This window comes from Micromys minutus (assembly GCF_963924665.1).
Source record: "Micromys minutus genome assembly, chromosome: 13".
NCBI classification, from domain to species: domain Eukaryota; kingdom Metazoa; phylum Chordata; class Mammalia; order Rodentia; family Muridae; genus Micromys; species Micromys minutus.
This window is the reverse complement of record NC_137982.1, coordinates 44,329,575-44,348,827: the sequence shown is the minus strand read 5'-3', so window position 1 is coordinate 44,348,827 and position 19,253 is coordinate 44,329,575. Positions and strand designations below refer to the sequence as shown.

Sequence of the window (19,253 nt, the reverse complement as noted above, 5' to 3'; positions counted from 1 at the left end):
TGCAAGAGGTTCAGAAGCTGAACTGTGAAGTGTAGCAGCTCCTGGGAGTCTAGGCACTGGACTGAGTGTTACACAATCTTCTGGGTCTAACCAGAGATCTTTTCAGCTGTCTGCGACTTAAGCAACTGCCCCCAAAACACCCTCATATATACTCTCATGTTCAGAGCCTATGTGAGCCCAAATCTGATGCAGAGGGAAATAGATACTTTCCTAAAGCACACCTCCTACCCCCTCTGTCCCACCACTAATATGTTTTCCTCACATCTTTGTGGCATAATGGTCCAAATCTCTCTAAGTATTTGTGATCTTATCTTAAAAGTTAAGAGAGGTTCTACCTAGTTCTGAAATTACTGGGCTCCCAGAATAAATGGGGTATAGCCAGGGGCCAAGGGTGCTACCAACTCATCAGATAAGCCTCTGGCAGGTATGCCCAATGCCCGGGTCCTCAAGAGGAAACAATCACAATTTATTTATATTGATCATGTCCTTTTACATTTGTTAAGTTCACAGGCCTGTCAACACAATCACTGTCGGGAAAACCTCCTTGATAACCACAATATACATTGGCTTATGAACCCAAGTCACCTATGGCTAGGTAGGAGAAGCTAAACTGTAGGTGTGACTTTGGAAGAGAAGTTAATGTGGCTGCATCAACATTTCACATGGTGGATCTCTGGCCAGTGTCAGCAAGGCCAAGGGTTCTTTTCCGGGCTGCTCCCTCGCTGCTTAACTCTGCGTCTGCGGTGTCCATGTTGTGGGCGGAGCTTATTGCTACGGAGCCTTCCATCCCATCAGAGTTGTTTAGCTGGAGAGGGAAAGAGCCCGGTTCCCTAGGGCGTTTCCATTGTGGCCTGGTGACAATCCAAAAGATGAGGGCTCCAAATACCAGAATCAGAAGGCCCAGGGTATTTGTAAAAACACCTTCTGGTGGGAATGAATGGTATGAAGGTTTTTTCCTATGGAGGAAAAGGTGGATCCAGTTACAAGCACATAGCATACACTGAACCCACCTGCTCAGGGTGAACCCTGGTACAGTTTCAAGGTAAAAAGTCCTTAATGTGCGGCATTAAAGAGACATAGGGGTTATATGATGTTTCACACTGTAGACTATCATAAAATTATTTTTTAAAAAAATCAAGTAAGAAAAAAAAATATAGCAGTTAAAACATATCACTTAAAAACAAGAAAAGGACAAGAATTACAATTAGAAGAAAATACACACACGCCCCCAAAATGAATTCACAACTCATAACCCAAATAATTCTACCACACTTTTAGTAATATTATATTATATGTATGGGATAAGAAACTACCTTAAAATAGTTAAACCTTACTTTTTATTATTATTAAAAGGGCTATTGGCAGACCTAGAGAGGTGGCATTGCTGCACTTCTAGAGGACCTAGGTTTGGTTCCTCGGCACCCACGTGGCAGCTCAGAACTGCCTGTAACTCCAGTCCCAGAGGAATCTAACGCCCTCTTCTGGCCTTCAAGGGCACAGCATGCATGGGGGTACACAAACACTTAATGAAAGTAAAACCCTCATACACTCAAAATAAAAATAAATCTTTTTCTTTTTAAATGGCTATTTATATGGTATTTTCCTCGTGGAAATATATTTTACATTTTCTAGCTTACGAGTTAAGAGACAGAAGGCTTCAAACTTACAGGACAAAGAACAGCTTTTCCGTCACTCCCATGAGGACCGTCGCAATCACTGTTCCGAAGAGGAGGAGTCCAGAATACACATGTATGGGCATGACAGTTGCCCGGAGAGAGAGCGGAGCCCATGGAAGCAGAAAGATGAAAAAGCCTACAACAAGCTGAACACCAGAAGAACAATGGTTATTATTTAAGCTGGATATGGTGGCACATACCTTCAGTCCCAGCACCTAAGAGGCAGAGACGGCAGAACCAGGGGTTATAAAATGGATAGCAAAGTTCTTTCTTTACATTTTAAAAAGAATTATGTATTTACTTATTTTTATGTATATCTGCAGGTACACCTGCAGGCCAGAAGAGGGCATCAGATCAAATTATAGATGGTTGTGAACCACCATGTGGTTGCTGGGACTTAAACTCAGGACCTCTGGAAGAACAGCGGGTGCCCTTAACTGCTAGGCCATCTCTCCATCACCCCCAGCAAATTTCTTTATGCACAGTTCCAACATATCCAAAATTATCATTTACAATAATCCTTGACTTCTTCTAGAAAGTCCCTAATGCCCACACAAGCATATGTATGTATGTGTATACAATATAAACAAAACTCTGTGTGTGTGTGTGTGTGTGTGTGTGTGTGTGTGTGTGTGTGTGTATCAGGGTCTCTCCAGGCTGGCCTCAAACTTGCAATCCTGCCTCAAACCCAACTTCCCAAGTGGTAGGACTGAATGTGTCCTGTTTACACAGTTGATGTTTTTAAGTGTATACATTGGGGCACCTTGCTTTTTTGCCCCCTCAACAGTGTATCTTGGAGTTGAGCAGATATTTTTATTTCAATACATTCATCTAGTTTAATTTGTTTAATACTCAATAACCTATTTTAAGGTTATGGTAATTTATTTATTAAGTATGAAGGAAAAACATAGTTTTTATTTTTCTTCCTCCAAAAACCAGACCCAGGACATGTAGTTCAGCCTGGTTAGCCTACAAAGCTATGTGGATAGAACTGATACCAGACATCGTGGCCTGACCTTTGATCCCAGCACCTGGAGGCAGAGGCAGTCAGATCTCTATAAGTTTAAGGCCAGCCTGGTTCCAGGATAACTAGGGCTACACAGAGAGACCTTGTCTCAAAAAGCAAAAACAGAAAGAGAGAAACTGACATTGTGTTTCACAAGGAAGAAACAGATGCTGAGTTAATTTCCTCAGTAACTAAGCCTGTGGTGGGACTGTTCTTTACAGAGGCCAGTAGGATTTCTGCATTAGCTGAAGTCTGTTCCACCCCTACAATTTGGTTATTTTGGCCTCTGCCTCCTGTCCAGTAAGTATTTTATCTTTCAGAAAATGTAGCTGCTGCCAGACTATTGAATTTATAGAATTTATTGGAACTTTTACCTTCAAGTACTGATTTAGTACAGGAGGTGACTAAGCTTCCTGTGTCCCTGGTACTCATCACATTTGCATAAGGCTCACTGTAACACAGCCAGGTATGGTGGCATATGCCTGGAATCCCAGCCTGGGGAAGCTGAGACAGGGGAACTGCAGCAAGTTCCAGGCCAGGCTGGGCTCCATAATAAGACTTTATCTTTCAAACAGCCAAAGGTTGGGCAGTGTGTGTGTGTGTGTGTGTGTGTGTGTGTGTGTGTGGTGTTTTTATAGAGGACCCAGGTTAGGTTCCTAACACTTACATGGCAGCTCACAAATTCCTGAAGTTCCATTTACAAGGGATCTGAATACCTCTTCTGGCCCCAAGCGCAACAGACATGCATGTGGTATACACAAACATACATGCAGGCAAACACTCATATACAGAAACTAAAAATAAATACATTGTTTTTTTAAAAAAACCTTACTGTAGTAGCCAACCTTTCGCTACAGCTTCTTCTTTCCATCAATGGCTCGTTCTCCAGCGCGAGCCAACACTCAGTGGCCTGGTAGAGCTGTTAGAATAGCAGGGTTTGGTCCCCAGTCCCACGGTTTTGACTGAGTAGACCTGGGTGGAAGCTGAGAACGGGTGCCCCTCATTTCCCTGGACCTGATAATACTGCTGTCCTGGCTTTGAGAAAACTCGAGCTACTTCATTTTCCAGGTTAGGTTCTTCCAACATAGGAGCAAGATGACACTTTGCTTCCGAGGTTAAAGATTCTAACCGGAACATGTCCGTAGACGTGGATACACAGACCGTGGTCACCACTATGGCAGCTTAGCCTCTGGCTGACATGTGACATCCCTCTGCTGTGCTCCCCTGTCATCACCTGCACCTGGCAACATCCCAGCCCGGCTTTGTTCAGGTCGTGAGTGACGTGGCTACTAGGCATCCAGGAAGGCTGCACCCATGGAAACTCCCTGCGTTCAGCATCACCAGTCAGCCCTCCCTTCATCCCATCTTCCCCTGCAGTCAGTGAGGAGATCTTGCCAGCACACCAAACAACCCTCAAAGACTCCTTCCTCCTCCTCCTCAGACAGTGGGGTTGGTGTTGCACCTCTGATCTTCCAGCTGTCTCTACAACCAGCTTCCTGCAGACTGCTTTTAGATGACTGTCTTCCAGTCCCCACATACTTTCCTTTTCTGATGCCATCTTGTTGATATTGCTTATCACATGCCCAAGCTTCTCTGATATAAAGTAGAAGCCCGGGGGGGGGGGGCAAATGTTCCCTAAGACATCAACGTGGGCTTGCGGTGGCACTCAGTGGTAGCCCACGTGGCCCACATGCTCCCGCTCCTCTCGAGGAGCCTTTCTGCTTCCTCTTTAATCCACTGCAACCTCCCTGCCCACCAAGGTCGTCATCACCGATGCTAATGGACAATGTCCAAATCATGTCTACAGATCTTTCCAGTGGCATGAGACACCCCTCGAATCCCGCCCCCCAGCCCCGGTTCCCCTTCTTATCCACCCACTGGCTTATTCTTTCTATCACTTTCTTCCCAAGTGTACTAACTTTTACAACCTACTTACCATCAGTGTCTAACCACTGGCCTTCACCATTTTACTGTGCTGAGTAAATGAATTTTACGGACATAAAATACATGTTCCTGCCCATGAAGATATCATGGCCCCTAGTAAGAATGAAAGCCGGCACTTTGAGATCACAAAGGAGCCTGCCACAAGCATTTTCACCACAGGAACAACAGCTGAGGGAACATCCCAGTGTGCTCTGTCCAGGTTGGGCCTTTTCAAGCACGATTTGGTTTTGTGAAGGATCATAAACATTACTACTGCAGGCGAGAAGCTAAACCAACTAATTTAAGGTCACCACCTACCAAACGGAAGGACCACTTCAAACAGGTCTCACCTGTTTGAATCCCCGAGTTTGAGAGGCAGAGGCAGATAGCAGGCTAGCCAGGGCTATACCGTGAGACCATGTTTTGAAACAAAAACAAAAAAAAACCCAAACCCCAAATAAACAACAACAAAACAAATAAGAAAGCAAAAAAAACCCAAACAAACAAACAAACAGGGTCTCCCTGCTTGCAAACCCTGTGTTTATAAACATGAACTGTCAGAAATATCCAATACCCTTTTCAAGACAGAAATCAAAGAGTCTTATCTCTCATTCTATACCTTTCTATGAATTTCCAGAACCTTCCCCAGCTCCTCCTGCGCTGTCAAGGATGCAGAGAAAAGAATGGTGCTGCCATTTTGGACAGATGGCAGGGGTAAGTCGGGGGAAGGGGCTGTGAAAATAATCCATATGGGGATAAAGGAAGAAAGTACACGGGAGGGCTGCCCCACAAAGTCATGAGAAGAAAACAGAGTTGAACAACTGTAACTCCAGATGAAAAATGATTCACTCGGTTGCATTACACCCAAGAAATCTCTACTTATGGAGGTTAGGGGCGGGGAGAGAAGAAAAATACAATATTCAATTGGGAAGAAAGTGTAGTAACACCTCTAGATAAAAAGGAATCTGATTTAGAATTCCTGCCAATCATTAGAAAAGGAATACAAGTCTATTTTATGAATGAACAGAAGACATAATGGGTATTAGAAAATGAAGTGAGTATTAGAACCACAAAAGACATCTTTTATATATTCATTTAAAGCAGAGAGAGAGAGAGAGAGAGAGAGAGAGAGAGAGAGAGTGTGTGTGTGTGTACATGTGCCTTGATGTAAGGCGTGGAGGTCAGAGAATGACTTGTAAGAGCCATTTCTCCCCTTCTACCTTGTAGAAGTATACAGAAGAATGGGGGTGGGGGGATAACCTGAGGAGCCTGGTTACTTCTGCAGACTTGAGTAGCTCCAGAAATGTACCCTAGACTGGGTGAATACAGGGTGAGGGGCCCTGTTTTCTAAACTAGGTTGATCATGAAATCATATTAGTTCCTGTGATTACAGTGATTCAAAACTTCTATATACATGTATGTGAACTTGAGCGTGTTTGTTTTTAATGTCCCCGGAGGCTAACTCTCACAAGAAGAAAAGGATTCTGGGCTTGAAATGCTCACAGACCACTGGGCTGTTGTAGGTATTCTAGTTTGCTGCCTTCTTCTAGTTTGTTACTCTAACAACCCAGACACCAACTGCTTAGCAGGCAAACCCAGACTTTACAGTGGTGAACTCAAGCCCCAGCAGAACATTTGATCTGAAAATCACTTCCTCTTCATCTTCTAAGCGAGCTGGAGAGGCACAAACTGACCTCATAAACTAAGAAAACATTGTACCTGAAGAGAAAGTGTGTGTGTGTGTGTGTGTGTGTGTGTGTGTGTGTGTGTGTGTGTGTGTTTGGGGGGAGGGGGAGTTTCAGCAATGTGGCCCAGACTAAAGCAGTAGTCCTGAGAGACTGAGGTATCCTGTCTTCCAACAAGTGAGGTCCCCCAGGACAGGCATTCACAGTGACTCTGTCTTCACTGGGAAATTAAAACTGCTCCCTCTGTCCTGAGAATTTACCTAAGTCCCTCACACATACAAGACTACCGATCTACACTGACCTGTATCCCCAGCCCCTCTGTTACACTACATTTTGAGACATCGACTCACAAAGTTACCCGGACTGGCTTTGAATTCGTGATCCTCCTACCCCAGCCTCCTGAGTATGTGGGATTTACAGGCTAGTTTTCTTCTTGGTGCTGTAGTTTATTTTGCTTTGCATCTTGCTGAGCTGGCCTCCTTTACTCTTTTGGTAAGCTCTTTCTACAGCAGCCTGCTGGTGGTGAAATGTATCAGGTCCTGATACAGACACTGTACTGCTCAGGGCACAGTCCTTCCCCTCTGCTGCATCTCAGAGCACAACTTGACTCTGCACACTCAGGAGTCTTAGCTCTCTAGTGACTCTTAATCCAGAATCCAGCTTTTCCAGAAATACTACAGAATGTGTCAGTTTAATCTTGATAAAGCAAGCTCAAGTTCTCTGGCAAGCATGCGCCACAATGCACACTTGGAGGTTTGACCCACAGGAGCCAGTACTCTCTAGACACAGGACCAAAGAATCCATCCAGCTTGTTGTGGGTGGCAGCACTTGGCAGCGAGCTTCCTCATCTGCTGAGCTGTCTCTATGACCCCCATTTTTTCCTATATGGTTGCCTTTTCAATTATTTTTTCTTTATTCATTTTTATTGTATGACTGTCTTGCCAGCATGTATATCGTTTGATACGTGTGCTCCTGGTCCCTGTAGAGGTCAGAAGAGGGCATCAGATCTCCTGGAACAGGAGTTGCAGGTGGCTGTGAGCCACTGAACCAGTGCTGGGAATCGAACCTGGGCCCTCTGCAAGAGCAGCTAGTGTTCTTAACCTCTGAGCCATGTCTTCAGCCCTGACCTTTTATTAGCAATGTTTAGAGTTGCTTGTCTACTGACACATGACAATTGACTATTCCCACAATTCTCATGTCATTTCTGTTTACTCTGATGCCTCAAGTCACATACATTTAAAAAAATTGTGTAGTAAATATGCATGTTCCCCATAGATGGCTTTCTTATCAACCTTCTGGCCTTCCCTGTCTTACACCACACAGACTATACACACACACACACACACACACACACACACACACACACACACCCTTCCTTGGCTTTGGTTTTTGTATTTAGGACTTTAATCTAGATTTTTGTGCGTGATATGGTATGTCTGGTTTACCTAAATGCACAGGCCCTGTTAAGTAAGTGTTATAAGATAAAACATTTCTTGTACACATTTGGACTTTTCCAGCCTCTAGGGTCAGAGTGTACTGAGATTAAACCATCACAGTAGGTTATTTGTTGTTGTTGTTAACTTCTAAATTCTCTCTAACTTACATATTAAGATACAGAGCGAAGAATAAAAGGTTTTGTATTTTGTGTGTGTGGGGGGAGTTCTAGAGAAACCAGACTAAAAGCCATATTTAATAGAGAGAATTTTTATTTATCGATGTATTCATTGCACTACTTATTCACTTAGCCTGCTGTTATGCAAAAATGGGTATTGTAAAGAAATTATTATAAGATACAAGCAGTAAAGGAAAAACAGTGAACGGCAGCCACTGGAGAAACATGCTCCTGCAGTCTCACAAAACCCTGGGGTACTGACTGAGCAAGTAACTCGGAAAAGGCATCTAGTTCTGTCCATTGAGCCCCTGCACTCACAGAGCCAAGGACGGTGGGAAGTCTGGACGATGCTAGTCTAAATGTTAAGAGATGGCGACTTCCTTTCTGACGGGTATCAAAATAATAAGTCATACACCTGAGTTCTGAGGTCCATTGTCCCCTTGGGGAAAGAGTTATTCTGGACACAAATGGAAGAGCAAGTTGAGGAAACATCTGCTCGGCTGGGCACTGACCTGTAGGATGTAGAGAATGAGAGCTGTCAGTCCAACCCAGCTGTGCAGACTGTACATGTGGGGAACTTTTCGGTCATTGTGGTAGTCAAACACAGCCACCACCGAGATGATGGCGAGGATGGCAGCCACAGTGTTTAGCCCGGCGTGGATGGATTTCATCAAGAGCTTGCTACACTTCCAGGTCCATGGCAGTCTGTACACGATGATGGCTAGGGAGACAAAGTATTTTAAAAATCGACACAAAGTAAATCATTTGGCCCACTGGACAGGTTCCCCCCCCTGCCGAGAAAGGCTCCCTCTTGGCTTCTGCTCCTCCCAGCATCCCCTTCTCAGTCTCCAGAGCTGCCACCTCACCCTTGAGTGTTTTCCCCAAAGAAAGGGATGCATGTATTCACCGGCAGACATCACTGTTAGCACCATCAGTTACTGAGATGGCTCAGGACAAAGCACCTGACACCAAGCCTGATGACCAGAGTTCAATCCCCAGGACCCCCATAGTGGAAGAAGGTTGTACTCTAATATGGACAATTGTGCCCTGGCACCACATTCCCTATACACACACACACATGCAGGGACAGACAGACAGACAGACAGAGAAGAGGAAGGAGAGCAATGGAGACAGGCAAAGGGAGGAAGAGTACACATTCCCTGGTTTAACATTTTACACACACACACACACACACACACACACATTCAAAGACAACTGTACTTCAAGCATTTGATTCTTCCTGGTACTACAGACAACACAAAATATGTCAAAACTTCACACAAAACTGAAACCTACGTCTCATTACTTGTCTCTTTGCCCATTATTTCTCTCAAAACCTAACTGTTTTTTGACTGTCCTAGATTGTTGATTGGATATGAATTTTACAAATATTTTGTGCATTAGCGGTAACGGGGGAGCCGGAGAGTACTGCGCCTTCTCCAGGCTGCACGGCGGGATCCACCAATGGTTTGCTGGAACTTGTGACCCTTTCCAGGGCCACCCAGCAGATGTCAGCCCATGCACTTCTCTGTGCTTGTTCACTGAAAACCTAACTTTTAAACCATCAGCGTTCGTGCAAAAGTGTGTTTCCCTTGTGGGTTGTTATTTTGTTGAGAGCCAGAATCTATCATTACCTAGGCTGCTCTCGAACTCCTGACCTTAAGAAATACTCTTGCCTCAGCTCTTGGGTTTTAAACTGGTTGCATATTAACTCCTTCTTCGGTAATGGCAGCAATCTAGCATACCTAACCCTTGCTGATGGCTCTGGTCTTCAACACAGTTCCTGTTATTTACCTGAGGGAGACCCATGAAGCAAATCTGAAGTGGACACGTGCTTGCCGCCGGCCAGAACGGACCCAGACAATTAAAAGTGTTGGGTCTCTGTGGTTCTTTCCTAGCACGATTTTGTTTCCACTAAGGTTAGAGCCTCTGACCTTTCACCTCCATCATCCTGCCTCACGCTTGACTCTCATCAGTTGTAAGTTCTAGCTTAATGTTATTTTTTTATGTTGTCACCAGTCTTAACATGCGTTACCTGGGTGGTAAGAGCAGAGAGATTGTGTGTGTGTGTGTGTGTCTGTCTTTGTGTGTTGTATGTTCTGTGTGGCTGAATGCATTCTTTATAGTCTTAAAGTTAAAAGATGTTTTTTAAAGCTTGCAAACCCAGTAGTCAGTTAGGCTCAACTAGTCTTCATGGCCAGCTGTCATGTAAGCCACACAAGGGTTTTTCACATCTGTCCTGGCTTCCCACATCTGTCCACGATTCCAAAGGCTCTGCTGCACAGCTGAATGTGTTCAAAAGGCACTCAGGACAGTTAAAGGCTGGCCAGGAATGATGTATTTTCAAATGCTGTTTGCACATTTTCCAAAAATATATAAATATCCAAAATACCACCCATTTAAGGAAAAATGAGTGAGCCTAACAAATTAGACCACATTTATTAAACAGGAAGTTCCCCCAGCCCCCAGCAGCTGTAAAACTGCTTCGAGTAAATTGTAGCTGCTCTTGTTTGCTGTGTGAGCCTGGACTCCATTCCTGAGGTCCAGTGAAAAGGCAGGAGAGGGAACAGGGGTGATATGACGAAAACAAGGGTTCTGCTGGGGCTCTGACCCGAAGGACCACTCCCTTCAGGAATGGGGGAACGTGAACGTGCCTGATGCAGACACTTTACATGCCTTCAGAGGAAAAGCGATGGGCGGTGGAACATGCTACTGTAAAAACGTTAAAAAGAAGGAAGGAGAAGGGGGCTCATAACTGCATGTAATTCTTCTCGTCTCTCAAGATGAAAATACAGTCATTTGTGTTTAATCATTAAAATAGTTAATTAGATCCTAGTTGTATAATCAAAACTCAGGGATATGAGAAAATATAATATAAAATCACTTTCTATGAGGTAATTTCTGGTTTGACACCAATTTTCTTTCCATAAACAGTTATTAAATACACGCATATGTGTGCATTTATGTTTGTATATGTACTTATGTACATATGTGTGTGTGTGTGTGTGTGTGTGTGTGTGTGTGTGTGTGTCACATATAAAGTTTGAGTCTGTCAGACTGAGATCAGATCAGGGATAGAGGACTTTGGGGCAGATAGAACCCCAGACATAGAAAATACTCATCATAATTCTTCTCTACTTAACCCTGTGGCTCATGAAGGAAGACCCATGTCTGTCAGATACCAGCTGAAGCCTGTCAAGGATTGGGAAGTCACAAAGTATCTGTGAAAATAAATTAACAAAGAAGTAGTTATTTCTGTAGTCTCAGCACATAAACAAATTTTCATATTTGTTTTGTTTTTCAATTTCATTTTTAAAATGAAAAGATAGTGTGACTCCCATCTGTAATCTTGGCACTGAGAGGTTAAGGCAGGAAGATTGCAGTGAGTTCTGGGCTAGTCTGGGCTACAAAGTGAGTTCCAGGCCAAACTGAGCTACAATGAAATCTTATATATTTTTAAAAAGATATATTTGAACATTGAATATATTTAAGCCATACATCATGATCTTCTGTATTATGAAGTGGTTAGGTTAACCATTTATGGTTCATGATAAACTGACATATCAGTTTTGTTGTGACAGGTCATCTTCTAATATAGATATATATATATATTTCTCTCTCTCTCTCTCTCTCTCTCTCTCTCTCTCTCTCTGTGTGTGTGTGTGTGTGTACATTAAGTAGTAGTACTTACTAAGTACGTTCTACTGTATTTGTGTGAACTCTATAGGACAACTCTTAGAAGTCAGTTCCTGCCACTTTATGGGATTTAGGGATCAACTCATCAGGTCTGGCTGCAAGCACCACTGCTCACTGAGCCCTATTACCAGCCCAAATCCTCTTTTAAAAAGGAGAGCTGGTGAAATAAGGGCTTCCTGTGTGACCATGGGGACTTCACTTTGGGCACTGGGGTTGAAGCAGGTCCCAGGGCTTGACCCCAGGGTCCAGCCCGTGTAAACTAACTGGCAGATTCCAAGTTCAGCAAGAGACCTTTTCTCAAAACTAAGAGGAAGACACACACACACACACACACACATGTAAGTGCTCTGACACATACCTATGCACCTATAGAGCACACACATAAGTAACATGTACCAGTCAAAATCTCAAGACAAAATTCAATGTAGACACAAACGCTAGTTTATGTAAGATCAAATGTAGCTTTCAAACAAAGAGAATGCATTCTGCTCTGGGGCCCACTTCAGCATGAGGAGAATTTAAAATTAAGGGTAAGCCATTGAGTTTGAAGTACGCTGGAGTTTGAAATCACTTGTGTGAAGCCTCCTTAAGCGTTGTGGGATGTTACACTCTCCTTCCGTCTTAGAATAATGTATTATTTTCCCTTTTGACAGAATGTTCAGAACAGCAGCCATCCTTAGAACTCACTCCCCTGTGCACCTACACCTTACCAGATCCTATCCAGAGGATCTCAACTCTAAACGGGAGCAAAGAGCCCCCTTTAAAATCCTGGAGTGGCTAAAGCAAAATGGAGGAGTTTGCAGTGCACACGGATGCCTAGAAACTGAAGTGAAGATGGGGACAAGAAGGTCTCGGTCCAGCGTCCGGCTTCGAGGTGACTGAGATCACAAAGGCAGATGTTTATTTGAAAATATATGTATGAAAATGATCAGGGCAGAAAGGATTAGTCCATCGGATAGATATTTTAAAATATGGAGGAGCAGGTTTTTTTAAATCTTCATGTACTTGGGTATTTTGATTACATGAATGTCTGTGCAGGAAGTTTGTAAGGAGACCCGAAGAGGGTACTGGGTCCTCTGGAATCCTCTGGAGTTACAGACAGTTGTTGACCATGGGTGCTGGAGACTGAACTCCAGTCCTCTCTGGACGAGCAAATTGTGCTCTTTAAGATGAGCCATTCCTTCAGCCCCTATCCAAGAGTTTTATGTCATTAGAAAAATTGGCTGTATTTTCTTGTACCTCATACCAGTATTATCACACATTATCAAAAAACCAGGCCTGGTCAAGCCCAGTTGCTTGACCATAGCCAGGTTATGATTGCTCAAAGGAGGAGTTGAATTCATTATCCCAGCTGGTTCTAAACTTTAAGGAATCAGCATAACCCTACCCTCAGCTGGCCTGGTACTTGGTTTGTAGGCTAGGATGATCTTGAACTCACAAAGATCCTTCTGACTCTGCCCTTTGAGTGCTGGTATATAAAAGGTATGTATCACCCACAATACCAACTATAACCTACATTCTTAAAAAAAAAATCATTACTCATCTCTAATCAAATCACATGGGAACAGCTTATAGAAAAGACAAACCCTCCTTCCTTCATATACTAAGGATACAAACCAAGATATGCTGAGCTAGGACTGTACCAATGTTGCCCATTCCCAGCCCACTGCTCGTGTTTTATACAGCAGTTGGCATCCAGTAGCTGTTCTCTCTCTCTCTCTCTCTCTCTCTCTCTGTGTGTGTGTGTGTGTGTGTGTGTGTGTGTGTGTATGTGTGTATATATATATATATGGAGATGTAGATAGATAGATAGATAGATAGATAGATAGATAGATGGAGATAGAGATGGATGGATGGATAGATAGATATATGATAGATAGATAGATGATAGATAGATAGATAGATAGATGATAGATAGATAGATGATAGATAGATAGATAGATAGATAGATAGATAGATAGATAGATAGATAGATATACAATTCAGGCATTGTGGCACACCCCCCGATGTACCAGCAGCCAGGACACAGAGGAACTCCTACAATCACTGCCAGTCTTAGGCTAACTTGGTCTCCAAAGAGAGTTGCAGGAACCCAGGGTTACAAAGGGAAACCCTGTCTCAAAAACAAAGAAATGCCAATCAACTGACCGGGACACTAGATGAGACTCGGAGTTAAGCGAGGAAACTCTGGAAAGGACAGTCAAAGGCTGTCATCACTTCAGCCGTTTATAATTTCCTGAAATCCACCGTGTGCAAGAAAACCAGGAAGAGAAAGATTTCGAGTCCGTCATTGTTAAAAGGGACATCACTGACGCTGATCTAAGGACATTTTAAAGAGGCCCAGAAGACACACTAGAACTCAATGTTTTGTTCCTGCACACGGAGGAGTTCGTTGTTTCCTTGGACTTGTTTCCTTTTAGTTTGAGCAAGTTTTCTTTTCCTCTTTAAAAAGTTTTTATTTTTCATGTATCCTTAATTCATGTGTATGTATGTCGGGGTAGGAATGTCAGATCCCCTGGAACTGGAGTTAAGACACCTATGAGCTGCCATGTGGGTACTGGGCACCGAACCCAGGTCCTCTTGAACAACAGCGGCCAGTGCTCTTAACAACCGAGCCATCCCTCCAGAATCTATTATTTTTAATTATGTGTAAGCATGTGCAGGTGAGTGTGGGTGCCCATACGTTGCAGTAAATATTAAATGGTGTCGGCTACTGGTTCCCTCGAGTTCTCACTCCGTGCGGAGCTGCATGGTCCACGAGCCACAGAGCCAGGAGCCGCTCAACCCGGCTGCTTCTCTGTGGACTGCTCCAGCGTGGCACCGAGCCACGCTAGCCCCAGGCACTCCACAGTCGCCCTCTCCCAGCTGACTCTCTGCCAGCCAGGGACTCTGCTCACATTCCCTGTAGCCCGGTAAAAATCAAAGCTCCAGGAACTTGTAATTTATCAGTCAGATTTATATGTTAAATTCTCAGTCCACAATACATCCGCACAATAAACTCACAGCCAATTAATAATAAAGATATAAACCGCCCACCTAGATAAGATAAATTGACCTATAAAGATCTATCCGTTAAAAATGACATAACTACCTTATGGTTTAATTAAAACCACCCTGATCAGGATCCTCCTTCTCTGTCTCCATCTTGATTCTCTTCCTTCCTTTTCTCTCCCGCCTTACAAAAACTTTGTCCCTGCCCCACTCTCTGCTGTCCAATGACAGACTGTACCAGCCCCCTTAATTTCACCACAGCCATAAAAGCCAGATGAGCTGGGTCAGCCAGGAGCTGGAGGTATAGACACTTATGAACCACCAAATGAGATTTCTGGGAATTACACTTGGACCCTCCAGAAGAGCAGTGTGTGCTCTTAACTGCCCGGCCCTCTTGAACCACTTTTTAAGTATCTGGACTCTCTTGGCAAAACGGGAGAGCCTGGCAGCTTTGGACTGGCATCCCCACATAGCCACACTCCGCTGTTGCTAGGTAGGAGCTCCTGTTCTGCCAGACCTCTACCCTTCAGTCCCCACCTCTCCATTCATCCCTATATTTGGCTGCACGAGGACGCAACCTGGGGTCACTTGTCTTCGTAAGAGCCGCTTGTTACCAGTGGTATTAAGGCAATGCCACTTACAACAAACCTCCCTGGCTGTGACCCAGGGCTATACTTTGAGAACCAGCACAACCCCATAAAGTCTTGATGTGAATGGCACTACTTTGGGGTCTCCCAGAGAGAATGGTAATTGCTGCATCTTGTGTTTGTTTCCTAAGGCTCCTGCAACAAATCACCACAAACTCAGTAGTCTAAAAGAACCAAAATTTGGGGGCTTCAGAGGTGGCTGAGTGGTTAAGAGCACTTAATGCTCTCTGATTACGGTTTCAAGGGATGTAACGCCCTTCCGACCTCCTCAGGTACCAGGCCTCTCTGTGGAATACATACATGTATGCATGCAAACTCTCACGCACATTAGATAGATAGATTAATCATTTTTAAAAAGAGAACAGAATTTGGACTAGCAACATGGTCCTGTGGGAAAGGAGCCTCTGTGCCAAGACTGATTTTAATTCCTAAGACCCACATGGTGGAAGGAAAAAACTGATTTCCACATACACTCAATATCTCTCTCTCTCTCTCTCTCTCTCTCTCTCTCTCTCTCACACACACACACACACACACACACACACACACACACACTCAAAGCATTGACGACCTTGCTTCCTTGGGAGGATCCAGGAGAGAGTGTATTACATCACTGTCTCTTAGCAGCTTGAGGGCCCACGATCTCTGATACTCCGCAGCTTGTAGACCCACTATATCAAACTCCACTCCTAACTTCCTCTGGCCTTCCCTCTGAGATTTTGTCTCTGACCGCCTTTGGCTTCTTCTAATAGGGGAAACGAGTGGCTGAACATGTATGTGTCTAGTCAAGGATGAGCTCATTTGGGGGTCTTAGTTACATTTGCAAACAGGGATTGGGAATGATCTTTTGGAAGACATTTTTCAACTACCACATTATCCTTAAAGGACCCTGGGAGCCAGGTCTACACAGCGTGGACAATGATAGTTCCTGTGGGGTGTGAGGAGTTTAAGGTTTAATCCCTTCCGTGTAAGTAGGCTCTCCCAGTATGTGAGCTGTCACCCTGAAAAATGAGTGTGTGTAGATGATTAAAGAAAGCTGTGTGGGGAGCTACATGAACTGTAGCCTCTAGGATACCTGTTGTGAAGTGCTGTAACCTCTGGTTCCTACCAATGTCCCACCAAGCTAGCTGGTTTCCATAGTGACCCCAGAGGTCTCTTGTGTAGCAGAGGGATGTAAAGTTTGACTGAAGAAGGTTCTAGAAAAAAGAGGAGGAAAGGAATCCTAGACTTCAGTGTTGACATACATTTCAAGTTCTATAAAAAGACACACACATACACACACACGCACACACACACACACACAAATGAGGCAGCTGCCAGAAAAGGACAGAGTCCAGAGTGGAGGGTTTCAGTGTTTAGGGTTTATTTACTTAGTTACTTTATGTAGGTAAAGCATGTATGCATGTGTACTACATACATGACACAAGGTGTCAGACCCTCTGGAACTAGAGTTAACAGAGGCTTGTGAATCACTGTGCTGTTCTGAGGACTGAATCCAGGTCCTCTGAATAAGCAGCAGATGCTTCTGACCACTGAGCCATCCATCCAGTCCCTGAGGGTGTGGGTTTTTGAAGATGATAGATATAAAATGTTGGAGCTATGCCAACAGGGGTAGAAACTAACAATGCGAAGGGGGTGGGGTTGATGTGAAGTGCTGTGTGGTTGTGCAGGTAAGAGGAGAGGAGGCTTAGCAAGTACTCATGTAGTCACAGGCTATTGACCAAGAATCCTGAGAACAAAGATGCTTTTCCATTATGACAGGGCTCCTTTCTACCCCGGGTTTGGCTAAGTGGTGTTTCTAAACTGCTGAACAATCACTAGGCAAGAGGGATGGTACTTTTACTTTAGACACTGCTGTTGCTATTATTATTATTATTATTATTATCATTACAAAGGAGTGGCTGTAAAATTGCATTTTGTTACTAACAATTTAATGATGAGACAGGAATAACTCACTCAACAGTTATTTATTAGCAGGAGTGAGGCTCAGTGGCAAAGCTCTTGAGTGACATGTATAAAGGCCTGGATTTGTTCCCAGAACAGGAAAAAAAGAAATTTCTCATAAACTAGAGGCAGAGGCTTGGAATGCATCTCAGTGGTAGAGCATTTGCCCAGCATGTACAAGGCCTCATGTTCATTCTCCAAAATATAACAGGGAAAGGAAAAAAAAAAAAAAAAAAACCTACTGACCTATCATGCACTTCTAGGTGCCAGGAATACAGCAGGAGCAAAATAATTATATTTAAAGCAATCTCTTGGTTCCAGTATTAAGTGACTTACATGTGGGTTTTTGCAACAAAAACATGTTTTTGAAGTGCTTTGGACTGCCCCTTCGTGCCATGTGAAATCCCCATTTCCCAGTTTCTGGTAGACTTTGTCATCAAGGCTTTCCCCCAGATGCCTTCTGGAGAAGTAATTTTGGGGATTCTTTTTCTATTATCTTCTTTGCCAGGGTTTAGCCCATGGGCCTTTTCAAATAGATTTAAGTGATCTTGGAATCTGGCCACTTACAGATATATTAGGAGGATATTCCAACTACCTTTAGTAACATTCTTCCTTTCTTTTGTCTTTTAAGTGCTACTTAAATGGAGTTCCATTCTCTCACAAAACCAATCTGAGATCATTAAGCTATTTAATTTCTCTCCCTTCAGGTTCTGACACAAGGCAGTTGCACACACCGAGAGAAAGGAGTGCAGCATTGCCAAGACCCCTTTTCACTAACGCAGACGCCTGAATTTTCCACCTTTCACTAAAGAATCCATTCCAGCACGCTGAACCTTTAAAAAGGTCAGCGGCCACTTGGAGAGCTTTCGATTGTTTCCCTCTGTGGCCTCCTCTACAATGGCCGTTTCTCTGGTTTCCCTGAAGTATTTTTATTTCAGAGGAAGCATTTGCTTTAAAGAAGCACAATGCCTCCTCTAAACTCTTCCTCATTCATATCATAGCGAGACTAGCTTTCACATTAGCCTGGGTTTTTATCTGGCCGGGAATGGTGGCGCACACCTGGAGTTGGTGAGGGCTTGCACCCGTAGTCCCAGGGTTTGCAGAGCTCAACCGTGAAGATCCCGCACACGTGGCCAGTCTAGACACCATGACAAGTGTGTTTGATTATTATTTTTCAGACCCCCTCATAACGACTATACTTTAGTAATACATATGTTTCCATAAGTATATCTGGTATGTGAGAGGGACGGAGGGGAAAGATTTACCTTTGTGCTTCTTTTAAAACCTTTTTGTTATGTGGCGTTTGCCTACAAATATGTATGTGTACCTGGAGCCCATGGTGGTCAGAAGAGGGTTAGGATCAGCTGTAGCTGGAGTTACAGATGGTCATAAGTCATCATGTAGGCATTGGGAATTGAGCCCAGGTCCTTTGGAGGAGCAGCCAGTGCTCTTAACAACACAGGCCCATCTTTGTAGCCTCTTCCTGCAGTTTACTCCATCCATGAAATTCCAAGGATCCATCCTTAATCTTAACGCTTTCAAATCCTGTTTGCTTAACATGTATGTAAAGTGTTTGAAACTTATAGCAATGATTGTGTATCCCTGCGATATCTCCAAATACCAGTGCATAGGGGGTACAGAATATCACACCCTCTATTAGAAATATAACGTCTCATAGCATAAAAATCCCTGACACAATTACACAAGATAAAACGACCTGCGACAACATATAATGTTTGACCTGTGTTTCCCTCACAGCCTCTGAAGTCAACTTCAGATGTCTCTAGAGGGTTTAAGATGGTTCAAGAGTTTTTCTGACTCTACAGTGGCTTGAAATCCCTGCGGACTCAGTGGACACTGTACTTTTAAGTTTTGATCTATCTAATCCGATTTTGATCTGGGGAGTGGCAAAGAGCTAGCCACTCAATCACAAGAATAGAAACAGTAACGCTCTACAGTATACAGTTGCAAAGTCACCAGTCAGGCACAGCAAATGCATCCCCACTTTGCAACTTCTCATGGATTCACTGAGCATCTAAGATGGTTTAGAAAAGCATCTGTGTTTGCTCCTTC

General features: G+C 43.8%; 1 protein-coding gene across 1 annotated transcript in view; it reads right to left on the bottom strand.

The window, feature by feature from the left end:
- Positions 1–391: 391 nt before the first annotated feature.
- Positions 392–19,253, bottom strand: part of CYBRD1 (cytochrome b reductase 1) — a 21,003-nt gene continuing 2,141 nt past the window's right edge. The window contains exons 2-4 of the mRNA XM_080927758.1: positions 8,415–8,623; positions 1,668–1,822; positions 392–956 (exon numbers count right to left, since the gene is read on the bottom strand). Of these exons, the coding sequence (XP_080783884.1) occupies positions 659–956; positions 1,668–1,822; positions 8,415–8,623 (662 nt within the window). The 3' untranslated portion in view covers positions 392–658. The remainder of the gene's footprint in view (positions 957–1,667; positions 1,823–8,414; positions 8,624–19,253) is intronic.